General features: G+C 44.0%; 1 protein-coding gene across 1 annotated transcript in view; it reads right to left on the reverse strand.

The window, feature by feature from the left end:
* The window catches only part of Col4a4 (collagen type IV alpha 4 chain), a 158,322-nt gene that overhangs the window by 13,574 nt on the left and 124,639 nt on the right, over positions 1–20,109 (reverse strand). Inside the window, exons 36-43 of the mRNA XM_029560007.1 lie at positions 17,929–18,000; positions 16,465–16,593; positions 16,263–16,376; positions 15,059–15,214; positions 12,046–12,153; positions 7,432–7,557; positions 436–552; positions 334–398 (exon numbers count right to left, since the gene is read on the reverse strand). Of these exons, the coding sequence (XP_029415867.1) occupies positions 334–398; positions 436–552; positions 7,432–7,557; positions 12,046–12,153; positions 15,059–15,214; positions 16,263–16,376; positions 16,465–16,593; positions 17,929–18,000 (887 nt within the window). The remainder of the gene's footprint in view (positions 1–333; positions 399–435; positions 553–7,431; positions 7,558–12,045; positions 12,154–15,058; positions 15,215–16,262; positions 16,377–16,464; positions 16,594–17,928; positions 18,001–20,109) is intronic.

Here is a 20,109-nt window from a genome sequence, read left to right on the forward strand (position 1 = left end):
TACATATAAAATAAATATAAGAATAAATAAAATATGAAATAATAAAATAAAAATAAAATGGACAGCAATTAAGGAAAACCTCTGGCCTCACACACCTACATGTACACAAAATGTACACCACACACACGCACACAGAGCATATGGGAGGATGTATGCAAGTTATGTGCAAACATGCTTAGAAGAGAGCCTTAAGCAGCCCAAGATTTTGGGGTCCCTGTTGGGGAAAGGGACTTCTTAGAACCAAACCCCCATGGCTACTGAGGATGAAAACAATTCCCTGGTGTGGGATACATTAGCATAAAAGAGAAAATGGGAAAATCCCTGCCCCAATACCTGCTGGGCTGTTTGTAAGGCAAACAGAAGTCCTTGTGGGTGAAGACTTAGAGCAGTTCTCAGGTCTGCAGTCATAGAAAAGAGAAGAAAGGGAACATCTACCTGGTGCTCCTGGGCGGCCAGACTCTCCAGTATCTCCTTTGGGTCCAGGAGACCCAGGAGATCCAGGGACACCATCCTGGCCCCTCCTGCCATCCAGCCCAGGCTCTCCTTTGCACCCTGCAGGAAAATTCATGACAGTGGTGGTGAAAACTAGTGTATATGCATCCCACATGCCCATCCTGGGCTTCCTTCTTCCTTTGACTACATTGAACCAGCTCATTCAGTCTACCCAACCATATGATATCAGGGTTACCAACCTCTGCTAGGCATCTGGGTTGACTGCATCCCTGAGAGGTATGGCAATTTGACCCTGGTTAAGCCATGATCTGGTAAAGGCTAGGCCAGATCTGGAGCCCTAGACCAAGTAGGTGTGGAGAGGCAGGCTTTCCCATTTCATTATATATAAAAGATGTTGCCTGTGTAAAGTCTTTATAATCAAATTATCCCTCATGATGATTTTTTTTTTTAAAACCTGGATAGAGAAGTGAATCCAGTATAATAAGATTCAGTAGAAGAGGTGTCAAGTTAAATTTGGAACTAGATAAGAGCAATTTTTAAATGGCTTTTCATTGGGGGTTTCCAATGTGTTGGTTCCATATTAACCCCTTTGCACAAATTATTCAATTCAGTCTTCATAGCAGCCATAGATGGCCAGCTCTGCTCCCACAGCAGGAGGCAGATAAGCTCAGAGCCTAGCAAACATGGAAAGTGCACATGGCCTACCCAGGGTAATAAAGGCAGAGGTGGTGCCAGTCAACCCCAGCCCCCACCTCTGCACATGCTGAAAGGACCTTGACCGAGTCACACCAGTCTTGCAGGTTCTTTAAGTGTTTGGCTGCCTTTTTTCCCTAATTCTCAATTTTTTACACATATTTTGTGTTTGTGTGTGTGCAGGCAGCTTGCATGCAGAGGTCAGAGAACAACTTTCAGTAGTCAATTCTCCCCACCATGTGGGTTCCAAGGACAGAACTCAACTCATCAGTCTTGGGGGCAGGCACCTTTACCTGATGAGCCTTCTGTTTCCTTTTTTTAAAAAACTATTCAAGTATCAGTTCATTAGCCCCAGTCTCCACGTGGTCAGAGTGGTAGGCATCTTGGGGGGTGGGGGGGGCATTTCTGCCATTAGCCACAGTTAACTGGATTACTACTCCCTTACACCAAGGAGACAAAGGGTGGGTCTCTGAGTTCGAGGCCAGCCTGGTCCACATAGTGAGTCACAAGACAGCCAGTCTACATAGTGAGACTTTGTCTCAAACAAACAAAAAACTGGACTTCTCTCCATGTTTCCAGAGTCTACCTGTTATCTCCCTCCCCGATGAATTAGCTTATTACCAGCTGGTGTATCCACTGCCCTTCTTCCAAATTCATACTGAAGCACTAACTTCCAGTGTCTTAGAACACCTGTATTTGGAGGAAAGGCACTTACAGGTACGATTACGGCAAAATGAAGCTCTTGGGGTGAGTGTAAGCCAGTCTGGCTGGTGTCTGAAGGAAGAGGAAATCTGAACACATCAGGAATGAGTGTCCTTAGAATTGTTAGGTAGTAATAAGTTTAACTGGTCAAGAATATAAAATCTCCAGTCTGTCGGAACATTTCCAGTTTCACTGGTCAATCACCTGGTCATAGGACCACCCCTAGGAAGGCAGGGTCACCTTAAGTCATGCTAAATAGATGGATGGAATACCTAGTGCATTAATGAGATAGTGAACTTTTCCTGCCTGGAATCCCACCTCATAGTCCAGTGCTTCTGGACCTGGCCACAAACATGTTGGCTCTCTGTGAGTCTGCCCACTTTTCTGAATTCTTCAGAAAAGCATAATCTCTCCTCGTTTTCATACTCCTCTTCTAAACATGCTTTCTTTAAGGCTTTGGGCTGCCCTAGCATCTTGTATTTCTGTACTTTTTCTCTAAAGCTTCCTTCTCCCAGCCATGTGGCTGCCCATCAGCCACGTGTCTCACCTCCATGCAGGCTCTGAACCTGTGTGGCTTCATGGTTTTCTTTCCTTCTCCCCTCCATCCTCCTCCTCAAGGCAGCTGCCAAGATGACCAGCTCGCCTGCCCTGAAGATTTTTCTTTAAAATTCTAATAAAACTGTCCTAAAGCTTCCATTTGGATCCATTCTCGAATTCTTTTATGAATGAGACTAAGAACCCTCTAGGAACGCTCTTTCTTCCCATTTCAGAATGTCACAGGGAGAAGGCTGCCATCTTCCAGCCAAGGAGAGAAGTCACAGTGAGAAACTAAACCCCGGTGGACACCTTGATCTTCAATGTGGACCTCCTGATCTGTGGAGGAAATTTTTTGTGTTGTATAACCCCTAGTCCGTGGTGTTTTGTTATAGCAACCTGAGCAAACTGAAACACAGCTAGAAACCGGTCATTAAGCCAAAGGGATTGAGGAGGGGTTACTTTGGTGGGGTTTCCACTTGCCTCCTGCCTCCTCAGTGGTATGAAGATGACAAAGTGGAGGGTGTCAGTCAACCCCTAGTCTCCTAGGATGCCTTCCCCAGAGCCTTAGAAGAGACCAGCTTTACTGATGCAGCTGTCTCAGCCCAGCAAGTAAAGGAATTGACTAAGGCAGTGGCCAAATCCTATGCCTTCAGGCACCACCCCTGCTCTGAAGAGGGTACAGGGTCACAGTTTAGCAAATAGCAGGAATAAAGGATTTCCTACACTGCGTCGTCTTCTGGGGGCCCCTCCCTGCATCTCTGCTGCCCCAGTTCAGGCCCTGACTGAGCAGTTCACTCTTGGCCCAGTAACTGACCAGCCTAGAGTGCTCCAGGTTTCCCCTTCCAATTTGCTTGGGTGATGTAACGGCTACACAAGCTGTAGCCGGAAAATGCTTTATTCCTCCCAAACCCGTCAAGAGCCGTGGGCTAGCGCAGGGCACCCTGGGAAGATGGGTGGAGCCTAGTGTGGGGAGAGATTGGAACGTCAGGATTTTGGTGCCATTCTGGGAAGCAGGGAATAGGGAGCAGGCGAGCCAAACTGCCCTGGACCCCTTGGGGCACTGGGGGACCTCGTGAGGACCCGGTGGACCCCCTCATGGAACTGTGTGGGGTGAGTGGGCATGCGGGGACTTGAGATGAGGCCGACTGTGGGCAAAAGCGATCCGGAGCCGCATGCTGAGCCACGCAGAACTGGGTGCCGGCTGTTGGGCGTTCATTTCTTTGTAAATTACTCTCTCCCCTCTAAAGATATAAACTATGAAAAGTTCTGAAAAAGATGTGTTATATGGTTTGTCTGATAGTGCCAGGAGTAAGGGACTATTAGACAAACCATATAACAGAAGCACTGCTGCTTCTGAGGACAGAAACCCAAAGTTCTAGATGGCGCCTTGGAACATGGCTATAAATCAGTATCTGCTCAGGTGGGCGTCCTGGGCCCCTGAGAATCTGCATTTCCACCAAGTTTCCACATGCTGCTGCTGTGGCTGTCACAGGGAACACACTCTGAGAGCCACTCTGCACTGTAACTTAAAATTTGCCACACTTGTTTTGGCTGGCAATGAACTTGGTGATACATTTGAAAATCCCGTATCTCTCTCTCTCTCTCTCTCTCTCTCTCTCTCTCTCTCTCTCTCTCTTTTTTTAAATCATTATTTTTCTTATTTCTGTCTTTTTTTAATTTTTTATGTATATGAGTGTATTGCCTGCATATATGTGAGTGTGCCGCTGTCCTGCAATGCCTGTGGGGGTCAGAAGAGGGCTTCAGATTCCCCTGGAACTGGAGTTAAGGACGATTCATAGTCCCCATGTGGAGGCTGGGAATTGAACCCTGGTCTTCTGCAAGAGCAGTCAGTGCTCTTAACCGCTGAGCCATCTCTCCAGCCCCATATCGGTCTATTTTTAAAACGAGAAATGTTATACAGGGAATTTATGTTAAGGAAATAACACCAGAGAAAATTGTAACAAGTAGCTTCACTGTATATTCTGTCACATACTGACCTCAGGGCTTCAGTGATAGTTAACTCATAATTTTCACAATCAGCTGAAGAAACTGAGTCACAGAGATTATGTACCAGAATACCGCAGCTGAGTTCCATAATCTCTATAGGGTGAAATAGTCATCACCCACAGAGACTCTCATTAGGAGTTGCTTACATAGTGGAAAAAGTCATGGGAACATTTTAAATGGGAGCGTTTCCTTTAAGGTGTCCCCAGAACAGCAGCAGCAGCAGTACCTGGGAACTCTTTAGAAAAGAGGAATCTCAGCCCTCTCCACACCTAACAAGCCAGAAAGTCTGGGGTTAGGAAACAACCTGTCTGTTAACAAGCTGGGGGGAGGGGTGCAGGGAGTAGGATTTGGAAGCTTTATAGGGTTTGAAACCCCAGACTTTGGATGACCCTCATCCTTCTTTCTCCTGCCTTCAGGTTAAGTGTCAGTGCGCCCCCCCCCCCATTTACAATTATCCTGCTGCTCAGCACACTGGTGTGTCTATCTATTGTGGATACCTTCACTTTCCTCTAGCCCTGCTGCTCCAAGGGCAAAGCCTTGTTGGATTCGTTTATTTCTTACAGAGCACTGGCATCAAAACAATGAATAAATAATTCATGAAAGTGGTAGTTAAATGAATAATGGCACAATCAAATAATGCAATAATCTGCAGCCACCACAGACAATATTGTCAGAAAATAAGGAATGACATAAAACTAATGGCATGGTAAGAACAACAGCATGAAAACAGTGTGGTAAGATGGGTTCTTTAAAAACGTGCAGAAATAAAAGTGAATAGATGCATAGCCAACTGTGCCTTTTAAAACTGTATTTAATTTCTTTTTCTCTTTCTAAGCTTGCATAATAGGATTTTTTAACTTGTGTATGTGTATGCTTACATGTTCACGTGTATATGTATGTAAGTATGTGCGTGTGTACATGTGTTTGTCCCTGTGGAAACCAGAAGTCGAAGTCCTTAATTACCCTCCACTTTATTTTTTCGGACTGAGTTACAGAACCTGGAGCTCCCTAATTGACCAGCAAGCCCAGGAATCCTCATGACTGATTCTGCCTTAAAAGCACTGGGGTAGGGCTGGCATTTCTTACCCACTTCCTCTCGTCTATGCTGGGATTCTGTCTGGCTTGAGCTTACCAGTGTCTTCTGCTTCCTGTCACCATTGCTGGGAGTTCATATGAGTAACTGACCAGCTGTCTGGAAAACTGTTTCCTTCTCTGGCTCTTACAGTCTTTCCCTTTCACAATGGATCCTGAGCCTTGGGAGGCAGAAGTTTGATATAGGTGTTCTATTCATTGTCCTGAATTTTTTCAAAGACAGCAGCGGTACAGTATAGCTGGGTCTCGAGATGAATGTGTACATGAATATCCTGGGGATCTTGCTAAAATGCAGATTCTGATTCACTAGGTCTAGAAGTAAGACCGAGTTGCTCCTGATCCTTAGAACTACTGAAAGTAGCAAGGATGTAGCCAGTTCCTAATTACCAAGTTAAAGGACCATCCTGCCTGTCCATGCTCTTGCTGCCTCCTTGTTAGACAGGCCTGGCCCCTCTAAGCCCAGCCTCTGTTCAGCTCAAATGCCTGCCCCTGCTGGATCTTAGCAGTCCTGCAATCTTCCACGTGTTTCACTGCCCCTGTGTCATTCTCCTTATGCACCTGGCTTGCAATTCCATTAAAACATGAACTATCCGCTTCTGTTCAGTTCCTCATGCCCTGCTAGCATTTTCTGCCATGCGTTTGCAAGAGCTGGGGGGAAACACATCTTACTTACCTTTCTGCTGTCTGCAGTAGTACCGTACTTCACAAAATGGAGCACATCTAGAAGCATTTACCAAATCGAACTTTCAATACCCACCTATAGGTAACATCTTCTACTAAAAGTTGTTTTTTAACCCTTGCTATTACAAATATATGCATATTTTAAATAGTCATCAGTTGTACTGATAGAGAACTTTGCTCTTGCAGTGAGTACCAAAGAAAGAAGTTGAGCAAGCACTGTCCCAGTTCTCAACACTCTGGGGCTGTTAAAGGAAACTTCTACAGCTGGCACCCAATTAACTTTGAGTATAAACACAGAAACCATTCAATAAATACCAACAACAAGGCCCATATTCGTCCAAGGAAGGCTCCACAGCTGTTTTGGCCTCTACCCAAGAGCCATCCAGACAGTTACAGGGACCTCCCTTGGGTACTTAGCATCTTGGGTCTGGAGAACCACTAGAAAAACAAGTGGCACAAAATTCAGTTCTACCTCCAGTTTCTTTGGCCCTGAACTGCAAAGCGCCCATATCACAGTTGGGCAGTGAGAGCACTGAGAGGGGACCCAGCCTCAAGCCTCCTCTTGTGATAATCTGCACACAGGTTTTCTGGACTCTGGCACTGCCACTGGCCTGAGAGATCCTTGCTTCCAGAAGCCCAGGACGCCCCAGTCTTACTGTAAATTACCCAACGTGAAAGAAATGTGAAAAAAATAAAACAAGCTACTTGGAGAATATTTTTTGCCAGAGCAGTTTGCTTTATATACTAACGAGGGTCCTTCCACCTCGACAATGATTGGCCAATGATCAATTAAATGAACAATGCAGTCATTGCCAAAATCTAGAGCAACGAAACTTTCCCTATCCCTTTTGTAAGTGATTTATCTCCTTTCCTCACAGGCAGTGTTTCTGTTCCACTGAGTCTCAATTCATGTGTTTTTTTGTTCAAAACCAAGCCAACAACTTTGAGACTAATAACAGGATGCCTACTCTGCTGTGCTACCAGGCTTCAAAGCCCCACGTCCAGAAGCTGGCCAAACATAAAAGATTTAAAGGGGAGTTCAACACAAGAGTAGAAAGGATGTGTGGGTCATTCAGTTGGTGTCCAATTCTCTTTGGGTCTGTGTAGGAAAGAATATAAAGGGGTAGGAAGTTTCCACCACTTAATCAGCACAGGTTACATTGGCAGCACTTGAAAAGCTATATTACAAAATACCTGGATTTTCACTTCAACAATACATGGTGCAGATGGTCCCACTGCAGGGACACACACAAATGAGTTTCATACCTGGACCCGGGGGACCTCTCTGTCCAGGGAGCCCCACAGCACCTTCTGGTCCTCTTGGGCCTGGCACTCCAGGAAGTCCTGGGATTCGAGGACAGGCATCCACATCTGCAGGTAGCCCAGGATCACCTGCAATTGTAATGATCACTGTGTGATGGGTTCGAATGCTTAGGAACCAGTTCCTTCTGCATTCTCTGGTAAAGGATGGACTTCTGAATCTGTACTGAAATGTTAACAAGAATGTTCAACAATCCGGTGTAAGTTCCACAAAGGTAGAAACTTGCCTTGCTCACTGCAGGGACACACGCAAATCTTCCAGAAAGTATTTGTGGAATAAAGGCCTGACCGATTGCTGGAACTAGTGACGGACTCTCATTGGGAGCTGAAATATGAAGTAGTGAGCGTTGGCTGAGGCAACAGTGCTTCATGACCTTTGGCAAATTTCCAAACTTTGCGCCACAGCTGGTTTTGCAAGAGGGACTATAAGTCCGTAAAGCTCAGCTTAGTGTGTTCCTAATCCATTATACTGAAACCATATGGGTTTTCCTAGTATCAGTTACCCATACAAAATTCAAGGATGGCTAGCAGTGGTTTTCAGTCTTGAGGGAATGTTGAAATGATCCACGAGAGTTACAAAGACAAACTAATGCCAGGGCCCTGCCCCTAGGAACACTGGGGTACTATGTGGCCTGGGCAGTGCCCACAAATTTGGGCATGATAGATAGAACTACAGGGTTTTTCTAAAGCTGAGATCCATGGGTGGATTGGCGGAACCCACCTTCTGGGGTGGAACCCCAACATTAGTATGTTTTTAATTCACAGGTGATTCTAGCATCAGCCAGCACTAAGAAGCACCACCGTAGAGCTAAGTTCTGACTTCAGGACATCAGAATCGTCAACCAGTTGATTAGAAAGCAGTTTCTGAGTCAGGAGTTGGAGCTGAAGTGTGTATTTCTAGCATGTTCCCAGGCAAGTCGGATGGTATTGACTGGGGAATCTCACCTTAAGAATCGTGGCTTTGAGGGTGTGACACTTAAAATATTGGTTATATACACATCTTCAAGACAGTGTTTTTTCTTTCTTTTATTCTTCTTTTTTTTTTTTCGGTCTTTTTGAGACAGGGTCTCCCTGTAGCCCCAGCTGTCCTGGAACTTACTATGTGGACCAGGCTGGCCTTGAACTCACAGAGATCTGCCTGCCTCTGCCTCCCAAGTGCTGGGATTAAAGGCGTGTACCAACCACGCCTGGCCTAAAACAGTGATTTTTCTAAAGCTTCAGTCAGCCACCCCACAACATCCCACAGGCACTAAAAACATCACTGAGCAGTCTTGAGAACAGCAAACACATACTAAAAATCTTCTTGTGCAGCAGGACCTGGGCAAAATGCTTTGTGACTCTACTCTCTCCACAGAACGGCATGCCATGTGCCGTGCTTTTAAGCTATCAGGTAAGAACACCCCGGAATAAGTATCTACTTACATCACACAGCCAAAATACCAGAGTCCAGACTGCAGTCCAGAATGTTCTGGCTCCAAACCCTGGTTCTTATCACCATGTCGTCATATCAAACTGGCCCAAGAATTCTTCTTTCCCCTCTCCCTCCCGCTCCCCGTCTCTGTGAGAAGATGCTCCCAGCCCAAGAGCTCTTAATATGTATGTGATGAAATGCTTTAAAACATACCATTTGATTAGTTTATGTTTTTCTTAAAATTCTTCCAGTTGTGTATAATAATTTTGAAAACAGCAATGGTGAAGCAGCAAGAAAGTCTGGGAAAATGTGCTCACGATCACAAAGTATCAGTCCATGCAGTTCTCGATGTGCCTTTGTAGAATGGACCTGAACTTTCTGAGCTATTTAGAATTTAGCCCTTTATGGCATGAAGCCACCAGCTGTACAGACCCAGAGAGGTTTTCACAGTGTGCCTAGTTTAATGTAGAATTTGACTTTCCCACTCTGGGCTATTGAGAGAGATGCACAGGAATATTTCCTATTTTCTAAGGAGAAACCTAATCTTTCCAAGCTGTGGTAGAGGGAGGGACATTGAGCTGGTTTGCTGTTTGATTGGTTGTTGTTTTAGCTTTTTGAGATAGCATCTCACTATGACATTCAGGCTCACCTGGAACTCCCAGTCCTTCTGCCTCACACCCTCAAGCGCTGGGATTACAGATGTGTGATACCACACCCACCTTGACTGGACTTTAGATTAAGAATTTTGATGTTACCTTTAAATGTTTCTACTTATACACACAGAGGGTAGAAATGCAATTTGAATTTTAAAATGACTTTAAAATAGCAGAATGTTAATTTTTTTAAATTTTGCTTTTCTTTGTTACAATATTTTATTTTTATTTTCTTCATTTTTTATTTATTTATAGTCACCTTTTGGAGACAGGGTCTCCCTATAGTTCCAGCCCCCAGCTGGCCTGGAACTCACTGTGTAGACCAGGCTGGACTTGAACTCACAGAGATCCACCTGCCTCTGCCCCCCAAGTGCTGGGATTAAAGGTGTGCTCCACCACACCCGGCTTTATTTTTATTTTTTATGTGTACAAGTGTATTGCCTACATGTAGGTAGGTGTACCTGTGTCATGCAGTACCTGAGAAGGTCAGAAGAGGGTGTCGGATCCCCTGGAACTAGAGTTACAGAGGGGTATTAGCTGCCATGTGGGTTCTGGGAATTGAACCCGGATCCTCTGCAAGAGCAGTTAGTGCTCTTAACCACTAAGCCATCTCTCTAACCCCTGAAATTTTGCTTTTCTTTATCTTTTAATAATATAGAATCTAAAAGAAAAGGACTAAAATATCTTTTCTAAGATACCTAAAAGTAATATGTAGGATCTGCTTTCAGTATAATTTTCTTTAGGATTGATAACAAACACCCGGAAACTATAAAGGGAAACTTCCATAGCTTTTTCCTTTCTTCTTTGAGAAAAGGTCTTACCCTATAGACCAGACTAACCTGGAATTCATGGCAATCCTCCTGCATCAGCATTCCAATACTGGGATTACAGACATAAGCCACCACACCCGCCTGCTTTTTCCCTTTTAAGAACGTTTTTAAAATCTCTTTGAAAATATCAGGCAGAAAACCACACATTGCTTTCACATGGCAGGTTAGTAAGTATACATTTTCTTTTTAACACACAAAGAAATTTGCTCTTTGAAAATGGACTTAAGGGTGTTTGAGGAAAGGCTTCTCCCAGTCTTACAGCGTGGTAAGGGCCCATCTGTTAATAACATGATGCTGCTTTCTTTAGGGAGGTTCTGTGTATTTGTGTTGTGGACTTCATGAAGGAACTGTACTGAAGGAGAGCACCCACACTTCCTGCCCTGAAATTCTACAACTGAACGTCTACCCGCCTTGACCGTAAGGCAGCTCATCATGAGGACACTGATAGGCTGTTACTGTGTCTGCAATGAGGCGGCAATGACATGAAAACTTGAAATTGCCGCACCCCACCAAAAAAATGGAGTTTTTTAACAGTAGAAAAGGCAACTACGGGAAGGAGGAGCAGAGCGAGGGGAAATGATTCATTTTATAGCAACACTTACCTCGGCAGCCTGAATCGATCCCAAGCCAAAACACAGCCAGCCAATAGTTTTCACATAGTGGAAAGAGAATTTAAATTTGTGCATGAGGCCAGAAGTGAAACAGATTGCTTGAGAACATAAATAATAATTTGAGGTAGCATCCAGGGCAAGCAGACAACGTCATATTTGCATAAAAAGTCTGCATCAGTGTGATTGACAGGAGTGACTACGATTTTGTACTAATGGAGTTTTCATCTTTACAAAGACTTGAAATGAAACTCTCTTGAGAAATAGAAAATTCTAGTTGATTTCCTATGGTGAATATGTTCTGAGTGAATGTGTATAAGAATTATTATGTTCATTTGCAGGCTCTGAAAATTCTGTATTAATTTGCCAAGTTTTATAAGTTAGATGCACAGGAAGGAAATATAAAAAGAATCCAAGTATCAACCACTTTGTCCTGCTGTACTGTGACCACAATAAAGCAGTGTGGCTGTGCCAGCTTAGACATCGCAGAATACTCTGAATTACCACTATAGCATAGTATCACTGTGATATTGACTTGGAATCTTGAAGGTATCACTTCTGCCAACCTCAAATCCACATGCCCGTCCTTTCTCTTCTCAATTCATCCTTGTCTAATTTGACCCTATGATTAAGATTATCTGCAGAGTTAAGTTAAATAGCCTCTCACCTTTAGAGGAACTAAGGTACTTTTTAGAAAATAGGTAAAGCATCTAGGAAAATTCATGAAAATTTAAAGACAAGAAGTAAATATACAATCTTAAGCACAATAGTCAAATCCATCTTTGGCTCCTCTGTGGAAAAAAAAAAAAAAAGAAAAGAAACCCAGATGTTTATTCCCTTATAAATAATATGTATAATACCACCTCTTATTTTCAAACTTGCATGTTCTGATAGTAAATATTTGCCAAACATGAGATTTGATATGAGCAGTCGCAAACAAATACACTCTTTATATCATAAGGGATTTGCTCATAACGATGCTGCAGTGTTTTCAGAACACAGTGTTTTCGGTACATCCTGAAAACACAGTAACTGCTTAGATGGGAGGATAAACTTACCTGGGGGACCTATGGGCCCTTTTCTGCCTGGAGGGCCAGCTAGTCCCTTCTCTCCAGATACCCCAGGAAGACCAGGTGGCCCTGGGGGCCCAGGAAATCCCATTGGTCCTAAAGAAAACAACATAGTGGATGTTTGAGAACTTTTATGTTCTACTCCAACAAAAAGCGGAGTCACGTGTGAGAGGGGAGATTTGCCTCACTTTGGGAAGAGCTGCTTCTGCCAAAGAACTCCAGTGGTCAGTGAGAAGGGCAAACATATGGGTAATCAAGCCAGAATGGCATGAGAATGCAAAGCCCTGTGCCTGCATTTCCTCTGGGGATATCAAAGGACTAGGCTTGAGTGGAGAATAGGAAAGGCCTGGTGGCAAGGTACCCCCCAGCTGGAGTTCCATCACCTTCCTCCTCACCCACTTTGGGTCAGACCCACCCACAGCTCAGCTCTCTGTGTTGGTCCTCTTCTTCCCCATCCATTAATCCCTATATTCTTTAGGGTTCAAATCAGGTCTCCAGTCCTCAGGGAAGCCCTGTTGGAATTTCACTGGACTCAGCAGAGAGCCCTGAGCTGGGTTTAGGGAGCCATTTCCCTCCAAGTGAATACCTATCTTCCTTCAAGAAACTCGGGGCTGAATGAGACTGGGGTACTCTTCATGTTCACACAGCACTACACTCCAGTCGGTTCTCAGTACATGTTGATGAAATAAAGAACTTCTATGGGACTCATCTACAAGGAACACTGCAGATCTCCCGGGCCCCCAGCACAGGAAAGCACTGCGTGTGGCTCCACTTTTATTTCTTTTTTTCTTTTGTTTGTGTTTTTGTGTGATGGCGACGGGGCAGGGGTGCCACAGTGCACGTGTGGAGGTCAGATGATAATTTTATGGAGGTCTAAGTCAGGTCATCAAGCTTGTGTAGCAAGTGCTTTTACCCACTGAGCCATCTCACCAGCCCCATCCACCAGTATGTCTAGTATCCCGTCTGTCAGAGACTATAGTAACTTGACACACTGTTCCTCCAGTTCTGTAGCTTATGTCCAAGTGGAGATGCATGCTCCATCAGTGGAGCTGCCCTTTCCTCTTTCCTCTTGGTGACCAGAGCATCAGCCTATTGGTCCAGTTCTGATGTTCATTAAAAACTGGAAGCCCACATATCTGCAGCTATAAGCCACAGCATCACACTCTACTGTAGCAGAGATAACGAGGCTGCTCATGCTGTTATGTGAATGTGCACTGCACAATTCCACAGATACCCTTTGCCTTGTAGCTCTGAAAGCCTCTGGTGGTTTTGGTCTCCCCTCTCCTTGCTTAATCCTGCCTCGTGTTTCACACTGGGCTCAGAAGTCAGACAAGGTTGTAGCTACTGGACCCCTTCTGCAAACTTCACTATTTGGTTCTTTGATATCTAGCTCCCTTCTTTATAAAATAAGGGAGTTAAGTTCATATGAGCAAGTTCCCGGCCACCTGGAAAAGTCTGTTTCCTTGTGGTTATCCACCACCCCTGGCTCTTACAGGCTTTCCACTCCCTCTTCAGCAATGGACCCTGAGTCCTAAGTGGCAGAGGTTTTAGTATAGGAGTCCTATCCAGGGACAAGCACACTGTGGTCTCTTATTCTTTACATATGAACTTACAGCAGTGCTGACATCATGCACAAGACCCATACAAACTCAAACCAGACAAAAACCCAGCATAGAAGTGGGGACATGGATAAGAAGCCCCAGCCTTAGCTGTAGAGCTGTTGGCAGCTGGTCACTGCTGGGTGAGAGAGAGTTGGTCTTCTTTAAGGGAGTGACGCCGGATAGGCTGACCAGACTCCAGTGGATGAACTCGCACTGAGAGACATCTAGGGATACAAACTTGATAAGCCTTAACATAGATGACATAATGCATGAAATTCAGCGGGGGTCTAGCAGAGGAGTGCAGAGAGGGGAGGGAGTCTAAATATGTTCAAGATGTATTGTATGAAATGTATAAAAATTCAATAAAATTAAAAATAAAAAATAAGGGAGTTAAAACAGTAATTTTTCAACAAAAAAGTTAGTTCTAGGAATCTAATTATTCTTTAAAATTGTGACAGAAAAGGCTACCAACTACATATGGCCACTGAGCACATAAAATGTGGTGTAGTCCACACTGGACTGGGCTGTGATAACTTTGAAATACTGGGTTTTAGTGGCAGGAAGGAGGCGTGGCGTACTGGTGAAAGACACTAGGCTTTTCACAATAAGCTGTGGTATCTCCTTGGTAGTTTTATATTGATTATTTGTTAAAATAATAATATTTGAATAAAAAAGGTAGGAAAGTCAATTTCATTTGTTTATTTTTTCTTTTTAAATTGGGTAGGGGAGTGAATGTTTTTGAGATGTATTTCCACTCTGTAGCCTAAGTTGGCCTGGAACTCGCCACATAGCCCGAGCTAGCCTGGACTCACAGCAGTTCTCACGTGTCAGCCTCCCATGTGCTGTGATTACAGGTACAGGCCACCGTTCCCATCTACTTTTCACTGTTTAAATGTGGCTTCTACATTTTCAATTATGCGTGCAAGTTACCTTATGTTTCTATTACTCAGTTCTGGTCCAGAGATTCTTTCTTTTCCTTTGTTTATTTGTTTGTTGTTTTGAGACAGGTTTTCCTATATCCCAGGCTGACCTCAAACTCACTGTATAACCAAGGATTACCTTGAACTCCTGATCCTCCTGCCTCCACCTCCCAAGTACTAAGATTACAAGTATGCATGCCCACCACCCAGTTTATGAAGTGCTAGGAGACGGGACCCAGGGCTTTATACATCCTAGGCAAACATTCTATGAACTGAGCTCAATCCCTAGCCCCTGGGTGCCTTTCTTTTACCTGAGCAATGTATACTCCAACTTGAGTGCTCTTTAGAAGAAGCCAGGTCATTTTAGAACTGTCATCACTATTTTCACAAGAGGAATGTCACCACAGGAAGGAAGATGGCACCCTAGAACCTCAAAGTAAGGTAAGTCTTCACACACCATGGAACAGCCTACACTCATACCTTTCTGGCCATCTTTTCCATCACATCCTGGAACACCCTGACACCCTGGAGGGCCTGGTGGGCCTCGGGTGCCTGGTGGCCCTGGCAGACCATAGTCACCTGGATCCCCTTTCAGAAGGTCGATACTCCCAGCAGGGCCTGGAGGCCCAGGTGCTCCTAACAAACAGAAGAAGCAAAGACAATGGTTGCCTAAAAGCTTCTTAAGGAAGGAAATGTAATCACTTGCACACAAGGGATATACAGAGTGGATGGATGGATTGCTGGATGGATGGGTGGGTGGGTGGATGGAGAGATGAATGGGTAAGATTTTGAGACTATAGCTAATGAGAAATAAACATGTACTCAGATGTATAATTTTATTTAAAAATAAGTACCTAGCAGTCATGGTAGAGCATCCCTTCAATCCCAGCACTTTTACTTGAGAGAAAGAGGCAGATAGAGCTCTGTGAGTTCAAGGCTATCCTGTCTACATAGCAAATTCCAGACTAGCCGGAAGCACATAGCGAGACCCTGTCTCAAAAACAAACAAAAAAGTATCTCTACAGGGAAATAGACCAACCCCAAGTTTATTTCTTCTTAACTTCTATACTTCCTAGAACATTTTTATTGCTTTTACTTTATTCTGTACAATTCTACTCTTACTCAAGTTCTAAAAATCCAAGATGGCAGTTCTTATTGTGTCTCCACACAATAAGAGTTCTAAGAGCAATGTGAATGCCACCAAGCCATATTCTTCTCCTGACTCCTGCATCAGATCTGGTCTACCCTGGCTTTGCTAGCTGTTAATAATCTTGTCCTTGCAGGAGCAACTCACACTGTTGGCAGCCCACATAGAGACTTTCTGTGGATGTGACAGGCCTGAGTCCTGTGCCTCTGGGCCAGTGACAGGCGCTGGGGAAGAGGAAGAATGCTTCTAGCAACAGCATCAAGCTGGTGATGGGAAATGTTTGCCCACCTTTTGTTGTGCTTGATCAGAGGTAGTCTGATAGATGGGGGTAGGTTAGGAAAAGGAGGCCTATGTGCTGGTCTGGCCCTGGGAGCCTACTGCTACCCATTCTCCTTCTCAATCAGGTGGCTCTCACTTATCCATCTCCCAAATTGAGAGCTACTTAGGCATCTCTGTGACTCTCTAATCACAGCCATACCTTGCTGACAGTATCTAAGGAAGGGACCAGTGTCATCCTTTGCTATGATGCCATCATACCTCTTGGGCCATCAGGGCCAGGAAGTCCCAAGTCTCCAGGTGGACCTGAATCAGGAATGTCACCCTTGGCAGGCCTTCCTGGAGCACCCACAGGACCAGGTAGTCCTGGTCTCCCTGTGGAAGCATGTGTTCACACGTTAGCTCCATTACATCTGGAAGATTTTGAATTACTTGTTGAGGAAAGAGCAAAGCTGCTTCTTACCTGGGGGTCCTGGGAGGCCTTTTTCTCCAGAAAGGCCTGGAGGAGAAATTCCTGGGCTCCCAGGGTCACCTGTCTCACCCTTTAGCCCAGGCATTCCCACTGGCCCTGGTGGGCCCATTTCATGCATACCTTAATGGGGAAAACAGCATCAATATTGTATCTCCTTATTTATCCCCATCACAGAACCTGAGACCCCCCACCGAGGAACTTGGTGGAGAAAGTGGCTGATTCTTCTGAGATCAAATCAGGGCTGTGATGATGTCTATTCCTGAGTCCCCGCTTCTCACTTATGACCCATTACACTGATCAACCACAGGTTTGATTTCTTTTAAAATTATTTCCTAGATTTTAAGAAACAATTGCTTAGTGACAACATTAACCTCCAACCTTTGTAATGGATAAAAACAAATGAGATGCAACCATGAATAATTGTGAACACATTGCTTGGACATTTGAGTAGAGATTGGCCTATAAGGTGAACTACCATATTCTGGCACTTCCTGTTGAAAGAAGAGACTAGCTTTGGTTGTTGGAAGGAGTACACATTTATCAGACCCATTGAAAGAGCCAACGAACACATTTTAAGTGACCTAGGTTACTTTCTGATCTTCCAAAATCTATAAAACTTCATGTCTCTCTAACAGCAAAGTCAGACCTAGCAGGACAATCCTTTTTCTCACAGTGGTTCAGATTTATGTATTGAGTTCTACTGTGTCTGATTGTAAGCTATTCTAATGTGAAAATAATACAACAGATATGCCTTTAATGGGACAAGCTTAAGCATAGGGGTTCAAGACTAACCTGTCCATGCTATAAAAAATAATGGCAAGTTGTTCACATAATTTTTCTTGACATTTGAGGGAAAGGGTGCCAGTGGTACTAGTTGGATTAACATGATTTTATAAGCCACTGCTATACCTAAAACAACATACATTTTAAAAAACTGTTTTCATCACATCTTGAAATCTGGCCCCATTTAAGCAAGAATTCTGAGCACTGGGCAGATAGTCCTCAGCAATACCAATGCAAAGCACTATTTACTCCATTCCTTCTTTGCTTCAAGTTTATGTGTATGAGTGTATTGCCTGCATGTATATAAGTGTACCCATGTCATGCAATGTCTGTGGAGGTTAGAAGAGGGCATCAGATCCCCTGAAACTGGATTTACAGATGGTTGTTAGTCTCCATGTGGGTGCTGGTACTCGAACTCAGGACTTTTGCAAGAACAGCCAGTACTCTTAACCATCAAGCTATTTAGCCGACCGCCTGCATCAAGTTTTCTTACATGCCTTTTTTAATCTGAACCACACCCAACACTAGAAATATTTCCATCACCGCATCTCTACGCCAGGTTTTCAGTTTCAACCCCTCCCCCACTTCTCATGAAGCAATGAAATACCAGGGAAAATACTACTTCCTCCAGATCCACTGAGCGAAGCAAGCTCACCAATGGATTTGTCTTACCTGAGGCACCTTTTGTTCCTTTCTCACCCTTCAAACCATGCAAACCATTCAGACCAGGAAACCCGGAGGGACCTGAAACACAACACAGGTCTGTGTCCTAAGGGCCGGACCAGCTATTTGATTCCCAACCTGTCTACAGTCCTAGGTACAGCCCAGCGGAGGGTGAGCCAATGGGAAGAAGATGGATAGATCTTAATGTCTGGAGGGCCTCACTGGGTGAGAATCTAGGCTGATAGTTATTTAGCACATTCATTTGGTGAAGATTTTCTGACAAGATGACTTAACATATATTTTTTTGGCTTGGCTTATAACTATATCATGACTAGATATAGTCTAGAATTACTGCGTTTTGGTGCAAGAAGTGACCTTTGATTTGATGGTGATACGTATTGGGTTCTACTGTATCTGATTGTAAGCTATTCCAATGAGAAAATAATACAACAGATATATCTTTAATGGGACAAGGGAAGGGTTTGGATAGGAGCAAATCCATACGTCTTACTCCCCAGGGCCAGTCTTTCTTTCCCACCTGTGTGTGCTGGTCCCAATTCCTTCCAGATAAAGCCAGAGTAATGTAGTAAAAGAACAGGACAGTTCACACCGTGGCTATGGGAAGCATGGTCCTCCTTAATACGTTAAGCCCTGTATTACTCTAGGAAACAGACCTGTAGGTCAAGTTCAGCTGTAGCTCTTTTCCTGAAGCTACTTCTTTCAGAACAATTCTGATACCTTCTTACAGCAAGTAACCTTACTCTGTGGTGATCTCTTAAATCAAACCCCAAGTTCAGGCTTCATGTCTGTACACATTGAATCAAACTAACCAAGAGGCATTCTACAGTTTTCTAAGGAGACAGCTACCTGCCAGGCCTTACTTAAGTTGTCATCAATCACTGACAGTGGAAAATTTTTCCTTAGGGTTTTCCATCAATAGATACTGGGTTGTGCTTAGCTTTTTTGAGTGAGTACCTTTTTTAATGGGAGTTTCTAAATTGATCAGCATAAAGTCGCGGAGGCAGAGGGGAGGTAGGCGAGCAGGACAAAGCAGGCAGGTAAATAATATCACAGATCCCCTCTTGAGAGAGATCCCCTCTGAGCACCAGCTGGACTTGTCTCACTGAGTGGTTCTAGGAATGAAGCTTCTCTCTGGTTAAGCCTGGGAACCTTCCTCATTCATGGCTGGACCTTCTATCCAGTAGGTGATGTTTCTTACCCAAGACTAAGCTCCATTCTACACAGCCCACCACTCACTCGGATTGGCATTCTCACACAACAGCCTCATCTTACATGACTAAACACGCAGAAAGTGGCTCACACTACTCATGAGCCTCCATAAGGCTCTCTAGGTAGATTGCTTGTGCCAGGCAGTATAACAGTCACATCTTTGGGCAGCTGCCTTCCTGGCTCAAGGGTAAATCAGAGTCCAAGGTCATGGCCTGTAAGTCTTTCTATCTCCACACTTAGCTTATTTCCTGACACCTCTAAGTGTTGAACAAACACTTGTTGACTGAACGAGTGACAAATAAAAACTGAAGACGAGCGTGGATTGGATCAGTGGAGAGAAAGCTGCAATGAGAGGACACTACCATTTTTAACTCGTTTGTCACATTTTTATTTAATATGTTTGTAGGTCAAATATGATTTACAAAAGTTAGAGAGAAAAAAAGTTAGAGCTATCTACCTGTGAATAAATAATTCGAGTGCTAATTCATCCATGTTTGATAAAGCAAGTCTCTGTGGAATTCTTATTGGGAGATGGCACAATTAGTTCCATTTTATTTATCATTAAATCATTCTATTTAAGATCTTAGCTTTATGTCGATTCAAATGAACCGTAGTGTCTTCCACTGAAAATAACTGGGAAAGCACCCTTACTTTCCCTAAATCTCTTACTTCCTAACCACTTTTCACAGTTCTGGCTTAGTTTATTTTCCAGCCCTCTTTCCTACTTTATGAGCCAGTATTTCAAGTTTGCACCAAAAGAATACAAAGACCTTCTTCGTCTGCCGAGTCTGAATATTTACTGCAATCTATCTGAAACGATAATAAACTTTTTGTGAGACCACTATTTCCATGTGTTTTGATCTCCACTGTTAACCACCAAGATTGATGGCTTGTGGAATTGGCTGAAGGAGGAATGTTCTAGTCTCTGCCAACTCTCTATTGTCACATCCACACATCCAG

This window comes from Nannospalax galili, unplaced genomic scaffold (assembly GCF_000622305.1).
Source record: "Nannospalax galili isolate Female #2095 unplaced genomic scaffold, S.galili_v1.0 scaffold127, whole genome shotgun sequence".
In the NCBI taxonomy this organism is placed as follows: domain Eukaryota; kingdom Metazoa; phylum Chordata; class Mammalia; order Rodentia; family Spalacidae; genus Nannospalax; species Nannospalax galili.